The following is a 16,122-nucleotide window of genomic DNA, read 5'->3' on the forward strand; positions in this document are numbered from 1 at the left end:
TCTTGGAGGGCCATGGTATCTCTCCAGGTATAATTATTATGTTTGGTAGAAGTGGTTTGAAAACAGAAAAAAATATATATGTGGGAGATAATATTTTTGTATTCACAATGAGTAAAGAGGCAAAAAGGAAGTGGGAGAAAGTATCAGGAATAGTGTATCTTTAAATAAGAAATGCACAGAGACAGATATTTCAAAATACCTACAGATATTTTTTCAAATTTGCAAGCTATGTCCATCTAATACCTTCACTTTTCATAATTCTGCACTTCACTGGTGTTACCAGGTGGCCTCAAATGATTATAAATAGAACTTATTTTGGTATTTTTAATTTTATTTTACACAACTATTTTATTTTTATTGAGATATAGTTAACCTATAACATTGTTTTAGGTGTATGACATAATAATTTGACCTATGTATATACTTTGAAATGATTACCACAATAAATTTAGTTAATATTCATCACCACACGTAGTTTTTTTTCTTGTGATGAGAACTTTTAAGATCTCCTCTCTTAGCAGCTTTCAAATATACAGTTTAGTTTTGTTGACTATAGTCTCCATGCTTATATCTCCAAGGCTTATTTATCTTATAAGTGGAAGTTTAGACCACCTTCACTCATTTTGCCCACCCTCCATCCCCTGCTTCTGGCAACCAACAATCTGTTCTCTGTGTCTGTGAGTTCAGCTTTGTTTTGGATTCCACGTATAAGTGAGATCGTATAGTATTTGCCTTTCTCTCTCTGACTTATTTCATCCAGCATAATGCCCTCAACGTTCATCCATGTTAATCACAAATGGCAGGATTTACTTCCTTTTTTATGTCTGAATAACATTCCTGTGTGTGTGTGTGTGTGTGTGTGTGTGTGTGTGTGTATCATATTTTCTTTATCCATTCATCTGCCAGTGGACACTTAGGTTGTTTCCATGTCCTGGCTATTGTAAATAATGCTGCAATGAATATGTTGGGGGGGAGCTGAAGATATCTCTTCAACATAGTGATTGGTTTCCTTTGGATAAATACTCAGAAGTGGAATTGCTGGATCATATGGTAGTTCTAGTCTTAATGTTTTGAGGAATCTTCATGCTGTTTTCCATACTGGCTACGCCAGTTTACATTCCCACTAGTGCCTGAGGATTCCCCTTTCTCCACATTCTCACCAACATTTTTGGCATTGCTGTTGAAATGCTGAATGACTTGGAGCAGTCACTCCACCATTCTGCTCACTTGACAGAGAAGGGAGTATTCATTTCATCTAATATGATCCCTTGATAACTGGCCTTGTTAAAAGGATGGAACTTGTAATAATGATCACAAGGAATTTTGATATAAAAACTCTTTAGAGAAACAAAAGTAATTATAAGGTGGTTTAGGAGTGAATAGCTCTCATTAGAAGTTTCTCTGCTTCATCATTCTACGTTCTACATTTTTGGGCAATATAATAATTCTTTAAGTTGAAAGTGCACTAAGCTTTAAAACATTCAAACTTTGATTTCCAGCTAAATAGGTATTTTCTTGACGGTAAATTTGTCAAGGTTACAAAAAAAGTTAAACAGAACCAGTATGAGGACACACACATTTCATCATTCTGTATCTTCAAAGTCAATGTGGTGTGAAGCAAGCTAATACCTAATATTACTCTTTTATTCATCTTTTTCAAAAATCACTTTGATCATGCATAAACATAAATTACTAAAAAACGTTACACGACTGTAAATAGTGTAAGTTTTCTCTGACCTTTCTTTTCTTTTTTTATAAATTTATTTATTTTTGGCTGAACTGGGTCTTCATTGCTGCACGTGGGCTTTCTGTAGTTGCGGTGAGCAGAGGCTACTCTTCATTTGCGGTGCGCGGGCTTCTCATTGCGGTGGCTTCTCTTGTTGCAGAGCACAGGCTCTAGGCGCACGGGCTTCAGTAGTTGTGGCATGTGGGCTCAGTAGTTGTGGCTCACGGACTCTAGAGCGCAGGCTCAGTAGTTGTGGCGCATGGGCTTAGTTGCTCCACGGCAGGTGGGATCTTCCTGGACCAGGGCTTGAACCCATGTCCCCAGCACTGGCAGGCAGATTCTGAACCACTGTGCCACCAGGGAAGCCCCCAGATCCTTTTCTTTAACCCATTTCATAGCAGATCATAAAACAGAACTAACCTAGCAAAATATATTTTTTAAGAAATCTCATAACTGTTTGGGCTACATTCACCCGAGGCTGTGACAGAAATGTTTTTTTAGTATGAAAGTATGAGTTGTGATACAGAAGAAAGGGAATGAAATTTCCACATACACTCTTCAGCACCACACTTTTGAAGCTAACATACACATTTCCACCATAGGAAGGGTATGAGCTGCAATATTATAGCACAGACAAAATTTAAATCATGACAGGTCTTGACGTTGATGCTCAATACTGGTTCACTGCTATTGGAAAATTCTTCAGTTCTCACACCCAGGCAAAGAAAATGAATTGTGTATTGCCTTCAAATAGAAGCAGCAGTGTACTGATTATCCTGTATTTCAATTTAATGTCTAAAAAACTTCAACTTAAATTATTTTAAAGTCCATTGTATACCTATCTTTCAAGTCTCCGTGGGCATGAAAACAAATGTCAAGAAATCTTATTTACATGATAAAACATGAACCCAGAAAAAAATCATAATCAGAAGCATTTATGATATTAACCTAGAGTTATAAGGAGATTAGGGACAATGATCTCTAACCGTGAACTTTTCCAATGAGAAAACTAAGGCCCAGAGAAGTTAAATGAACTGCATAAATTGTGCTTTCACTGCAGAGCAACAGAATTAGACCCCATGTGTCCTGATTCCCCATTTTGTGTCTTTCCATTATACTACTTTTACCTTTTAGAGCCAGAGACTTTTAAATTGTGTTAAATAAGTCTTTTTATGGTCATAGGTAATAAATAAAACAAGTAAAAGACATTTAACCATGGAAATCCATTGTTACAAATCTTAAGTTTTTAAGTATTATGCTTTTCTAATTTGGCAATTTAAAAATCATTATCCACAAGGCTATATATATTATTTATTTATATAATATGCCTCTATTATCTGTCCTTACATATCACAATTTTAATTATTCTGAATAGTTGTTATTTTAGCTTGTGAAGAGGTAGAAAAGATTGCAGGAACTTGTGAAAAAAATGCTATATCAATCATAGACTTGCCTCAAAAAGCTCATTTTATATAGTTAAGCCATGGTTGCTAGTCCCCCAAATTATTCTTTCTCAAAAGCTCATTTATTTTTTTGTATTTTTTTAAACATCTTTATTGGAGTATAATTGCTTTACAATGGTGTGTTAGTTTCTGCTTTATAACAAAGTGAATCAGCTATACATATATATCACCATATCTCCTCCCTCTTGAGTCTCCCTCCTACCCTCCCTATCCCACCCCTCTAGGTGGTCACAAATCACTGAGCTGATCTCCCTGTGGTATGCGGCCACTTCCTACTAGCTGTTTTACATTTCGTAGTGTATATATGTCCATGCCACTCTCTCACTTCGTCCCAGCTTACCCTTCCCCCTCCCCGTGTCCTCAGATCCATTCTCTATGTCTGCGTCTTTATTCCTGTCCCGCCTCTAGGTTCTTCAGAACCTTTTTTTTTTTTTTAGATTCCATATATATGTATTAGCATACAGTATTTGTTTGTCTCTTTCTGACTTACACTTCACTCTGTATGACAGACTCTAGTTCCATCCACCTCACTACAAATAACTCAATTTCGTTTCTTTTTATGGCTGAGTAATATTCCATTGTATATATGTGCCACATCTTCTTTATCCATTCATCTGTCAATGGATACTTAGGTTGCTTCCATGTCCTGGCTATTGTAAATAGAGCTGCAATGAACATTGTGGTACATGACTCTTTTTGAATTATGGTTTCTCAGGGTATATGCCCAGTAGTGGGATTGCTGGGTCGTATGGTAGTTCTATTTTTAGTTTTTTAAGGAACCTCTGTACTGTTCTCCATAGTGGCTGTATCAATTTACATTTCCACCAACAGTGCAAGAGGGTTCCCTTTTCTCCACACCCTCTCCAGCATTTATTGTTTATAGATTTTTTGATGATGGCCATTCTGACTGGTGTGAGGTGATACCTCATTGTAGTTTTGATTTGCATTTCTCTAATGATTAGTGATATTGAGCATCCTTTCATGTGTTTGTTGGCAATCTGTGTATCTTCTTTGGAGAAATGTCTGTTTAGGTCTTCTGCCCATTTTTGATTGGGTTGTTTGTTTTCAAAAGCTCATTTAAAACTTCTCAAAGATTAAACTAATTCCCCATCTTCTCTTGGAGAATTACTTCATACCAACTTTATGTTTCACATTATCATTCTAATAAATGTGTTATCTCCATATCTGTGTGATATCAAGTATTTGCCTATAGCTATACCGCCTCTCATCACAACTGGAGAGTCAGTAGTGAGAAGTGTGAAATTTTTAAAAGTCTCCTGAGATATGGAAGGTATTACTGTGAGGTTGATGATTATTTTAATGTTGTGTGTGAGGTTTTGAGCCTAAAACAAATGCATGCTTTTTTCTAAAGAGAGATTTTAAAAGGCATCCCAATTATAAAGGTGTCAAGCATGTGTGTTAGAATACCAGTTCAATTATTTGCTAGCTACTTGACCTCAAGCAAGTTATTTAGCAGTGTACCTCAAATTCCTCATCTGTAAAATGAGAATAATCATGGGGCTTATCTCATAGGACTGTTGTGAGCATTAAAAGAGAGCTTTGTAGCACAGTGTAGGCAAACAGTAAGCAGTCGATAGTCAGTTACTATTCTTACTTTTCCATATTTTCCACCTTGTAATGTTTTTCTGGACGGGGATTTGCTTCTCCATTAGGTTCAGAGCATCATTCGCTCCCAAACCAGCATGGGAATGCGTCACAGAGATCGTTCTACAACTGGTAACACCCTCAAGTCTGGCTTGTGTTCAGCCCTCACAACCTACTTTTTTGGAGCTGATCTCAAGGGGAAGCTGACAATCAAAAACTTCCTTGAATTTCAGCGTAAACTTCAGCACGATGTTCTCAAGCTGGAAGTAGGTATTCCTTGGACTTCAGGGCACTGTCCATCATGTATGCACGTAGAGCTGCTGGGTTGGGAGGGGCCTGTACTATAAGTATTCTTTCAATCTGCCTCCAACCATGAGAACTGATTAGTTTGAGCCTTATCAGTGATCTACAGCCAGACAGCAGGTAGGAAATAATATGTCTTACAATAAGTTTGTTCTGGGACTGAAAGCCAAAAAAGTCAAATTGAAAATCTTAGTTGTCTTTGGATACTCAGCTTGAGAAAAAAGAAGTTCAGGGGTCAGAGCAGTTCTCAACCTGAGCATGTATGTTTATTGTGTAGAAGGCACCAAAGGGGTAAGGAGAGGGGGATAATAAGGAGCTCTTTCTATGAAAGTTTACAAAGGTAGTAACAGCTGGAAACACAAAGTGTCAGAAATAAAAATATATGTGCTCAGAGTTACAAAGGTGTCATACTGGGTTTGGGGATTTACTTTTCCACTTAAAGTTTAGACCATCATGGTGTTCAGTTCCTGGACACAGCTCTGTGAGAGCATTACCTTTTTCTATGCGTGTACTTGTTGAATTAAGTAAGTAATTAGGGTTAATTGGCTACTGAGTCTGTTCAGTTCAAAACGTTCATTAAATGCCTTCTATATGCACTTTAGTCTGGAGACAAAAAAATGAAGTCTCTGATTTCTTCTGATTATTAAAAATTCCCTTATGCTGGTGTTCCTCAACCTCTGTTTTTGGTTAACATATGCCCTGCCTTAATGTTACTTGAAATTTCAAAACATTAAATCCTATGACTAAAAACACATAAAAGTATTGGAGAAAAGCACTGCTTTGTTTTTAAACTCTGAATATTACTTCTCTATCTGCTCTCCCATTTTTCCCTGGAGATTCTAATATATTACTCCCACCTCTTCCACCCACTTCCCTCAGTTGAGACAGTTTGAAAAATCACAACTGAATTCCCTTTACTGATAAGAACACTGTTTAATATTCATTCTCTAGGAGAGAAGCAGAAGAATAAATCATACTAAAAATCAGATCTAACTTTGGAATGTGCTTTTGTACTGTTTTTTTTGGAAATGGTATAATTAATATTCAAGGAACTTACCTCAAAATAATGGTTTTCCACAATTCAGCCTCCTTCAGGAGGCTCTTGTAGCCCTTATAATACATGGTAAGTACTATATATTTATTATATATATAGTGCAGGGGACACAAAACTTTACCTCTACCCTCCTAGGGTCTCCACCTGGGCCTGCGTCTTAAAGTGACATAAGACAGATTAACAAGAGAAAAGTATACAGATTTTTACACATACATGAGAACCCCCATAGGAAAATGAAGACGCAAAGGAGTGGTTAGGCCTAATTGTTTATATACTAAGTTGAACAAAGAGAGGCAACTTAGCTTTGTGAAGTTTGCATTCTTATCACCAGAAAAGGGGAGTCAAAGTCGAGAGTAATTTGTACAAACAGATCTTGTTAAAATAATTCTTATCTTCCTTTAGTCCCCCATATATTTTAGTTACTCGTCCACAGTTGCCTCTCTTTGTTTCTTTCCTGGTAGTTTAAGGAGGACATTTTTCACATGGGAGTTTCACTTCCGGCTTTGAGGAGTCCAACAGTTTTTGTTTAAGAGTTGGTATGTACCAGGATTCTAGACATATGCCTTAGTATGCATACCTGTAATGTTCTTCTTTGGAAGCCTTATAACATAATCTAGGAGTGTAAATTATTTAACTTATTATGTAATTACAATTTAACATATAGTATACATCCATCAAATGTAGTTAAAGAATAAAGCACAAGCTAGAATGGTACTTTTAACAAACTTCAAATGATAAATGTAGAATGTTATAAAGCAGATTAGGGATTCCATACATGTATACCTGCACATAACCTACACCCAAATGTAGAAGAAAAGAGATCTAAAAGAGTATATCTAAGATATTTATTCTAGAAAACACTGTATTACATAAATGTTTATTAATCCTGAGTCCCTTCTTTCCATATAATACACAAGTTCAGTGAATAAGTGCCTCCTTATCAGTAAGCCCCATATTTAAAGTTTCATCAGTCAGTACTATGTCTTCCCAAGTTGATGTGTAATTCTTTGAGGAGGTGTGAATAGCAGAAAGAGCAAAGGCTTTGGTGTACTCATAAGGAGACCTTGGTTAAAATTTTCCTTCTACCACTTACTGGCTATCAGACATTCGATGAGTTATTTATTCTCTCAAAGCTTATATCCTCATTTATACAACATGGTGATGATTAAGTGAGATGATGTTTCTTATAGGCTGAATTGTGTCTTCCCCCAGAATTGCTATGTTGAATCTCAACCCCCAGTCTGGAGATAGGGCCTTTAAAGATGTGATTAAGTTAAAATGAGGCTATTTGGGTGAGCCCTAATCCAGTCTTACTGGTAGCCTTATAAGGAGAGGAAATTTGGACACACAAAGAGACACAGACACCAGGGGTGTACGTACACAGAGGGACAACCATGTGAAGAGACAGCAAGAGGGCAGCCAACTGCAAGCCAAGGAGAGAGGCCTCAGAGGAAACCGACACTGCCTACACCTTGTTCTTGGACTTCCAGCCTCCAGGACTGTGAAAAAATTAATTTCTGCTATTTGTCACCCAGTTGGTAGTGTTTTATTATGGCATCCCTAGTGAACTAACACAGTGGTGCATGCCTGAAACACTTGGCATGTACTATGCCTTTAACAGATTCTTTCACCTTCTTTTGTATACCCTCTGCCCTTTAGTATGACAGTTGGCATGTAGTAGACACGTAAACAGGTCATCTCAGATGAATGACTGAAAGGCCTTACTTTCATTTTGAAATATTTTTCTGATAAAACGTCTAGAAAATAGAAGCAGTTTTTGTTTTTGTGAAACACTTTTAATTTTACTTTTCGAAGTTTGGGTAATTTATCCCCTCACTGAATATGAAATATAATATCATCACAGCCAAGAGGAAAATAGGAATGATTAACAGTATCTTAGCTTTCATATGGGTTTTATAGTTCCATTATTCTTTCTATTTATCTCTTACCAGTTTTATTTCACTGCTTACTTATCTACTTTAAGATTTTAGATCGAGGAGACTTATAGCTCCATTTGGTTATTTCTATCTTTTTCTCACCACAATAGCTTTGAGAGTGAAGAGAACACTATTTATCTGTCAATTTTAATTTCCACAGTGGTTAGGGAAGGGGAAAAAGTCCATGAAAATTTATCAAATGCCTACTATGAGCAGGCATTGTACAGTATTACATGCCTTCTTTATTTTAGTTCTCGCCAACCCTATTGGGTTTGGCGGTATTATACCGGTGTTACAGAGGTAGAAACTGAAATTCGAAAAGATAAAAGTTGCAGAGCTATTAAATGGTACAACCAGGATTCCAACTCACTCTTTCAGACTAAACTCTTTTCTATTCATCATCTGATTGTTATTTTAGTCTGAGATGAGGTTTCTGTACCTGACTTATTTAGAGCTCTAAAGAAAAACAAAACGTTCTGAAATTTAGAAACAAACAAACAAAAAGTCTTGAATATTTATAGTCTCCCTTCTTCAGCACCATGTTTTTCCAGTTCCTTTGCCCTTCAAGTTGAGTGTTGTGGCTGAGAAGAAATACACTGTTCTTTTGTGTTGATAAGATACTACCTAAACTAGCCGTTTAGTTTCTTTTCATAACAATCATTAACTTGTTAGATTTTTTTAGAGTGTTCTAATGCTCTTATCTCTGGTCATATTTGTTTTATTCTACCCTTATGTCTTTATTTGGGAACTCAAAAAGAATGGGTTTGAAAGAGTGACTTAAGAATGCACAGTTTTACAAGAAAAGATAAGTCAATAATGGTGAAACACCTTTGTGTTTAAGGCTGTTGGGAAAAGGAGTTATAATGACTTGGAATAAAATTATGAACTATTTAATTAAATACTTAAATTTTCACATGCATATAAGAGCCACATATACATGCATTTTAATAAATCGTAATGGCTTAATATCAAAAAAAGAATGCACAGTTTTTTAAAAAAATCCCTTTTGAAGTTATTAAAATTCCATCTAAGTCTCCCAAGAACTATTTAGCTGAGTTCCTTGGAGACAGGTGCCAAGTCTAATTTCAGTTAATATATTCATTGATTTCTTGAGGACTACAGCAAGCAGGATGTCAGTCAAAAAATGAAAGGTAATACAGAACTCTTTGAAAGATTATGATTAATTTTAATTTGGGGGGAGGAGAAAAAGGAGCTGTCATTATGTCAAAGAAAAGCAAAAATTAATTTATACAAGAGGGAAGAAACCAACTCCAGAATACGCAACAAGGAAACTGAAACAGTATCATCTAATGGAATTCCAATCTGTAGCATGATCTTTTCTATTAGTTTTGGGGGTTCGCATGCTTATTGCATAACCAACAAGATTATCACATTTTAATATGGAATAAGTATCAATAACCTGAAGGTAAATTAGATATAGTTCAAAGGGTAACAGTATCTGTCTTACATTCCCAGTCTTCAAGAAAAAAAATATTGAAGTTATCTAGATTTGTTCAGTCAGAAAGAAAGATAACAGGGAAACATAAAGAACTATGCTAATTATTCCCATCTGCCAATAAGAGTAGAGCAAAAAAATGGTTAATTTAATTTAAATATTTAGGAACTCAATATTAAGGAATTCCAGAATCACCTACCCTTTAGATCATCAGGCTGACATCTTTGTACTCATCTCTTTAAAGTACTAAAGTAGAATTAAATCTTTCTTGTCCAGATACAGAGGGCCATATTGAAAGACAAACTTCAGCTCTTTTCTTGACTGAAAGACTGTGGGAAATGAGACCAGAATGCTTTCAACCAAACACTAAACCAAACACTTTCTGGAACTAGAACACTCTTGGCAGAGCAGATTTCTTTTTATCTTAGTATCCTGTTTTGGGGTTTTTTTTCCCCTGGGAAACTGACTCTTATTATGTAAACTTAAAGATGAGAGTTGACTTTGATTTAATTAAATCTAAGAAACAAAATGTGATATGTTCATTGGGTTTCTTTTAGTTTTATTCTTCCACTTTTGCCTCTACAAAGCAGAATGTGGATAGTAATAAATCTATAGTTTCTTATTCCATCCTTAGATGTTTTCAGCTTGAATTTTCCAAAAGTCATTAAAAGGGTTATTAAAGAGTACTTGTCTCTTTTAGGGATTTATAACTTTAAGGAGCCAAGTACATGTTTAAAGGTTTAAAAAAAAAACCTTTATTATTATCTTAATAACCTTGTTTTAAACCTAGTCTTTGTTTGCCTAGGACACCAAGGGACTTTTTAGGAAATAATCATCACTTTAAAAAATAGAAATATAGGGACATCCCTGGTGGTCCAGTGGGTAAGACTCTGTGCTCCCAATGCAGGGGGCCCAGGTTCAATCCCTGGTCGGGGAACTAGATCCCGCGTGCATGCCACAACTAAGAGTTTGCATGCCACAACTAAGGAATCTGCATGCCACACCTAAGAATTCCACAGGCCACAACTAAAGATCCCACATGCTGCAGTGAAGATCCCACATGCCTCAACTAAGACCCGGCACAGCCTAAATAAATTAATTAAATATTTTTTTAAAAATAGAAATATATAAAAATAATAGAATAAAAATTTAATTGCCCTCAATAATTCCTTATAAATCAGTCACCCATGACTTGATGTCAACACTTTTTAAAGCTAATTCTGTCTTCTCTCTGTACCACATTGTCAGGTAGGTTCAAAGTCTTGCCCTGATGAAACCAAGTTAGCTCTCAGGGTGAGTTACCTATATCTTCTCATTAAAAGAAGATATGTAACACCCAAAACCAAACTTATTTAACTTGGAATTCCCTTTACACCCTGTAGCTCAAGTTTGCTATCATTTGTTGCTTATAGGTAGAATAGGACTGGAAATACTATACATGGTAGAATGTCCATGGTGATATAAAGCTCCTTTGACCTTGTAAATGTAACCTTGACAATTATTCTGTAAAAACTATACAAAACAGTGCTTTTTTGTTTCATATTTTTTGGACAATGAAGGGAAAAGTTGAGTGACACTTTGCTGCTTAAAATACATGATCTAGGCGTGATTTTTAAAAGGCATTAATTAGTACTTCTGAATCTGACCTTTCAGATTGATCATTAAAGTGCAGAAAACTTAGAGATTAGTACTATTTTTTTATTTGCAGATAGTGTTGCAATTCCAAAGTCAATATGTTAGTCATACCTTTTATCATACTTGGCAATCACCAGGATTTTCCTGTCGTCAGATATCTCTAATTTACATTCTAAGTTAATTTTAAACTGGCCACAAGAAAAAAGGGGCTCATAAATAAATCATGAAAATCAGATCTTTCTCTGAGGGAAATTTTTCCTCAGTCTATCATTCAAATAGTCTTATCAACCATTTTTTAGTAGAAAACAAATGCTTCTCAATTTATGAATGAGCTGTGTACCAACATATCAAAAGTTCATAGGTCAACGCTCTGGAATTCAGAATACAGTGATAATTTTTTTAGTCTTACAGCAGAATATTTAATTTACAATATAGTTGAATGTGATACAGTAAAATGAAAAGTAGTACGAAAGAAGATGATTGTGAATGTATAATCTGTGCCTACTCTTCTAGCCACAACAGTCTGTGGGTGTAGACCTCTGGCAGTACCAAGCATTTTAACAATAATTTGAGTACATATTCCTAATAAAAATACTAGCCAACATCTCTTGAGCGTTCACCATAAGCCAAGCACTACTCTAAGTGCTGTATGTACATTATTTCCTGTAATCTTCACAACACTATGAGGTTGGTATTATAATTATCCACATTTAACAAATGAGAAAACTAAGGCACAAAGAAGTTAAGTAACTTGCCCAGGGTCTCTCACATAATAAAGGAGGAGCTGAGATTGGATTCTAGGCAGTCTGCCTCTAGAGTCTGCCCTTTTTTTTTTTTAATTGAAGTATAGTTAATTTACAATGCTGTTACTTTCAAGTATACAGAAAAGTGATTCAGTTATACATATATACATACAAATATATATTACATTTTAGACTCCTTTTTTTTACATCTTTATTGGAGTATAATTGCTTTACAATGGTGTGTTAGTTTCTGCTTTATAACAAAATGAATCAGCTATACATATACATATATCACCATATCTCCTCCCTCTTGAGTCTCCCTCCCATCCTCCCTATCCCACCCCTCTAGGTGGTCACAAAGCACTGAGCTGATCTCCCTGTGCTATGCAGCTGCTTCCCGCTAGCTATCTGTTTTACATTTGGTAGTGTATATATGTCCATGCCACTCTCTCACTTCGTCCCAGCTTACCCTTCCCCATCCCTATGTCCTCAAACCCATTCTCTATGTCTGCGTTTTTATTCCTGTCCCGCCCCTGGGTTCTTCAGAACCATTTTTTTTTTTAGATTCCATATATATGTGTTAGCCTACAGTATTTGTTTGTCTCTTTCTGACTTACACGTCACTCTGTATGACAGTCTCTAGGTCCATCCACCTCTACAAATAACTCAATTTCGTTTCTTTTTATGGCTGAGTAATATTCCATTGTATATATGTGCCACATCTTCTTTTTCCATTCATCTGTCAATGGACACTTAGGTTGCTTCCATGTCCTAGCTATTGTAGATAGAGCTGCAATGAACATTGTAGTACATGACTCTTTTTGAATTATGGTCTCTCAGGGTATATGCCCAGTAGCAGGATTCCTGGGTCATATGGTAGTTCTATTTTTACTTTTTTAAGGAACCTCCATACTGTTCTCCATAGTGGCTTTACCAATTCACATTCCCACCAGCAGTGCAGGAGTGTTCCCTTTTCTCCACACCCTCTCCAGCATTTATTGTTTGTAGATTTTTTGATGATGGCCATTCTGACCGGTGTGAGATGATAACTCATTGTAGTTTTGATTTGCATTTCTCTAATGATTAATGATGTTGAGCATTCTTTCATGTGTTTGTTGGCAATCTGTATATCATCTTTGGAGAAATGTCTATTTAGCTCTTCTGCCCATTTTTGGATTGGGTTGTTTGTTTTTGTTATTGAGCTGCATGAGCTGCTTGTAAATTTTGGAGATTAATCCTTTGTCAGTTGCTTCATTTGCAAATATTTTCTCCCATTCTGAGGGTTGTCTTTTGGTCTTGTTTATGGTTTCCTTTGCTGTGCAAAAGCTTTGAAGTTTCATTAGGTCCCATTTGTTTATTTTTGTTTTTATTTCCATTTCTCTAGGAGGTGGGTCAAAAAGGATCTTGCTGTGATTTATGTCATAGAGTGTTCTGCCTATGTTTTCCTCTAAGAGTTTGATAGTTTCTGGCCTTACATTTAGGTCTTTAATCCATTTTGAGCTTATTTTTATGTACGGTGTTAGGGAGTGTTCTAATCTCATACTTTTACATGTAGCTGTCCAGTTTTCCCAGCACCACTTATTGAAGAGGCTGTCCTTTCTCCACTGTGCATTCCTACCTCCTTTATCAAAGATTAGGTGACCATATGTGCGTGTGTTTGTCTCTGGGCTTTCTATCCTGTTCCATTGATCTATATTTCTGTTTTTGTGCCAGTACCATGCTGTCTTGATTACTGTACCTTTGTAGTATAGTCTGAAGTCAGGGAGCCTGATTCCTCCAGCTCTGTTTTTCGTTCTCAAGATTGCTTTGGCTATTTGGGGTCTTTTGTGTTTCCATACAAATTGTGAAATTTTTTGTTCTAGTTCTGTGAAAAATGCCATTGGTAGTTTGATAGGGATTGCATTGAATCTGTACATTGCTTTGGGTAGTAGAGTCATTTTCACAATGTTGATTCTTCCAATCCAGGAACACGGTATATCTCCCCATCTATTTGTATCACCTTTAATTTCTTTCATCAGTGTCTTATAATTTTCTGCATATAGGTCTTTTGTCTCCTTAGGTAGGTTTATTCCTAGATATTTTATTCTTTTTGTTGCTATGGTAAATGGGAGTGTTTTCTTTTTTTTTTTTTTTGCGGTACGCATGATGCCTCTCACTGTTGTGGCCTCTCCCGTTGTGGAGCGCAGGCTCGGCGGCCATGGCTCATGGGCCTAGCCGCTCCGCGGCATGTGGGATCTTCCCAGACCGGGACACGAACCCGTGTCCCCTGCATCAGCAGGCGGACTCTCAACCGCTGCGCCACCAGGGAAGCCCTGGGAGTGTTTTCTTAATTTCACTTTCAGATTTTTCATCATTAGTGTATAAGAATGTGCATTAATTTTGTATCCTGCTACTTTACCATACTCATTGATTAGCTCTAGTAGTTTTCTGGTAGCATCTTTAGGATTCTCTATGTATACTATCATGTCATCTGCAAACAGTGACAATTTTACTTCTTCTTTTCCTATTTGGATTCCTTTTATTTCCTTTTCTTCTCTGATTGCTGTGGCTAAGACTTCCAAAACTACGTTGAATAAGAGTGGTGAGAGTGGGCAACCTTGTGTTGTTTCTGATCTTAGTGGAAATGCTTTCAGTTTTTCACCATTGAGGACAATGTTGGCTGTGGGTTTGTCATATATGGCCTTTATTATGTTGAGAAAAGTTCCCTCTATGCCTACTTTCTGGAGGGTTTTTGTGATAAAAGAGTGTTGAATTTTGTCGAAAGCTTTCTCTGCACCTATTGAGATGACCATATGGTTTTTCTCCTTCAATTTGTTAATATGGTGTATCACATTGATTGATTTGCATATATTGAAGAATCCTTGCATTCCTGGAATAAACTCCACTTGATCATGGCGTATGATCCTCTTAATGTGCTGTTGGATTCTGTTTGCTAGTATTTTGTTGAGGATTTTTGCATCTATGTTCATCAGTGATGTTGGCCTGTAGTTTTCTTTCTTTGTGACATCCTTGTCTGGTTTTGGTATCAGGGTGATGGTGGCCTCGTAGAATGAGTTGGGGAGTGTTCCTCCCTCTGCTATATTTTAGAAGAGTTTGAGAAGGATAGGTGTTAGCTCTTCTCAAAATGTTTGATAGAATTTGCCTGTGAAGCCATCTGGTCCTGGGCTTTTGTTTGTTGGAAGATTTTTAATCACAGTTTCAATTTCAGGGCTTGTGATTGGTCTGTTCATATTTTCTATTTCTTCCTGATTCAGTCTTGGCAGGTTGTGCATTTCTAAGAATTTATCCATTTCTTCCAGGTTGTCCATTTTATTGTCATAGAGTTGTTTGCAGTAATCTCTCATGATCTTTTGTATTTCTGCAGTGTCAGTTGTTACTTATCCTTTTTCATTTTTAATTCTATTGATTTGACTCTTCTCCCTTTTTTTCTTGATGAGTCTGGCTAATGGTTTATCAATTTTGTTTATCTTCTCAAGGAACCAGCTTTTAGTTTTATTGATCTTTGCTATCATTTCCTTCATTTCTTTTTCATTTATTTCTGATCTGATCTTTATGATTTCTTTCCTTCTGCTAACCTTGGGGGTTTTTTTGTTCTTCTTTCTCTAATTGCTTTAGGTGCCAGGTTAGGTTGTTTATTCGAGATGTTTCCTGTTTCTTAAGGTAAGATTGTATTGCTATAAACTTCCCTCTTAGAACTGATTTTGCTGTATCCCATAGGTTTTGGGTCATCGTGTCTGCATTGTCATTTCTTTCTAGGTATTTTTTGACTTCCTCTTTGATTTCTTCAGTGATCACTTCGTTATTAAGTAGTGTATTGTTTAGCCTCCATGTGTTTGCATATTTTACAGATCTTTTCCTGTAATTGATATCTAGTCTCATAGCGTTGTGGTCAGAGAAGATACTTGATACAATTTCAATTTTCTTAAATTTACAAAGGCTTGATTTGTGACCCAAGATATGATCTATCCTGGAGAATGTTCCATGAGCACTTGAGAAAAATGTGTATTCTGTTGTTTTTGGATGGAATGTCCTATAAATATCAATTAAGTCCATCTTGTTTAATGTATCATTTAAAGCTTGTGTTTCCTTATTTATTTTCATTTTGGATGATCTGTCCATTGGTGAAAGTGGGGTGTTAAAGTCCCCTACTATGATTGTGTTACTGTCGATTTCCCCTTTTGTGGCTGTTAGTATTTGCCT

General features: G+C 36.2%; 1 protein-coding gene across 4 annotated transcripts in view; it reads left to right on the top strand.

The window, feature by feature from the left end:
• MICU1 (mitochondrial calcium uptake 1) overlaps positions 1-16,122 on the top strand; it is a 223,862-nt gene that overhangs the window by 132,654 nt on the left and 75,086 nt on the right. For all 4 annotated transcript variants that reach the window (XM_065893771.1, XM_065893768.1, XM_065893769.1 and 1 more), the window contains one exon: positions 4,863-5,060. In XM_065893771.1, the coding sequence (XP_065749843.1) occupies positions 4,863-5,060 (198 nt within the window). The remainder of the gene's footprint in view (positions 1-4,862; positions 5,061-16,122) is intronic.

The sequence above is a fragment of the Phocoena phocoena genome, chromosome 16 (assembly GCF_963924675.1).
Source record: "Phocoena phocoena chromosome 16, mPhoPho1.1, whole genome shotgun sequence".
Lineage (NCBI taxonomy): Eukaryota > Metazoa > Chordata > Mammalia > Artiodactyla > Phocoenidae > Phocoena > Phocoena phocoena.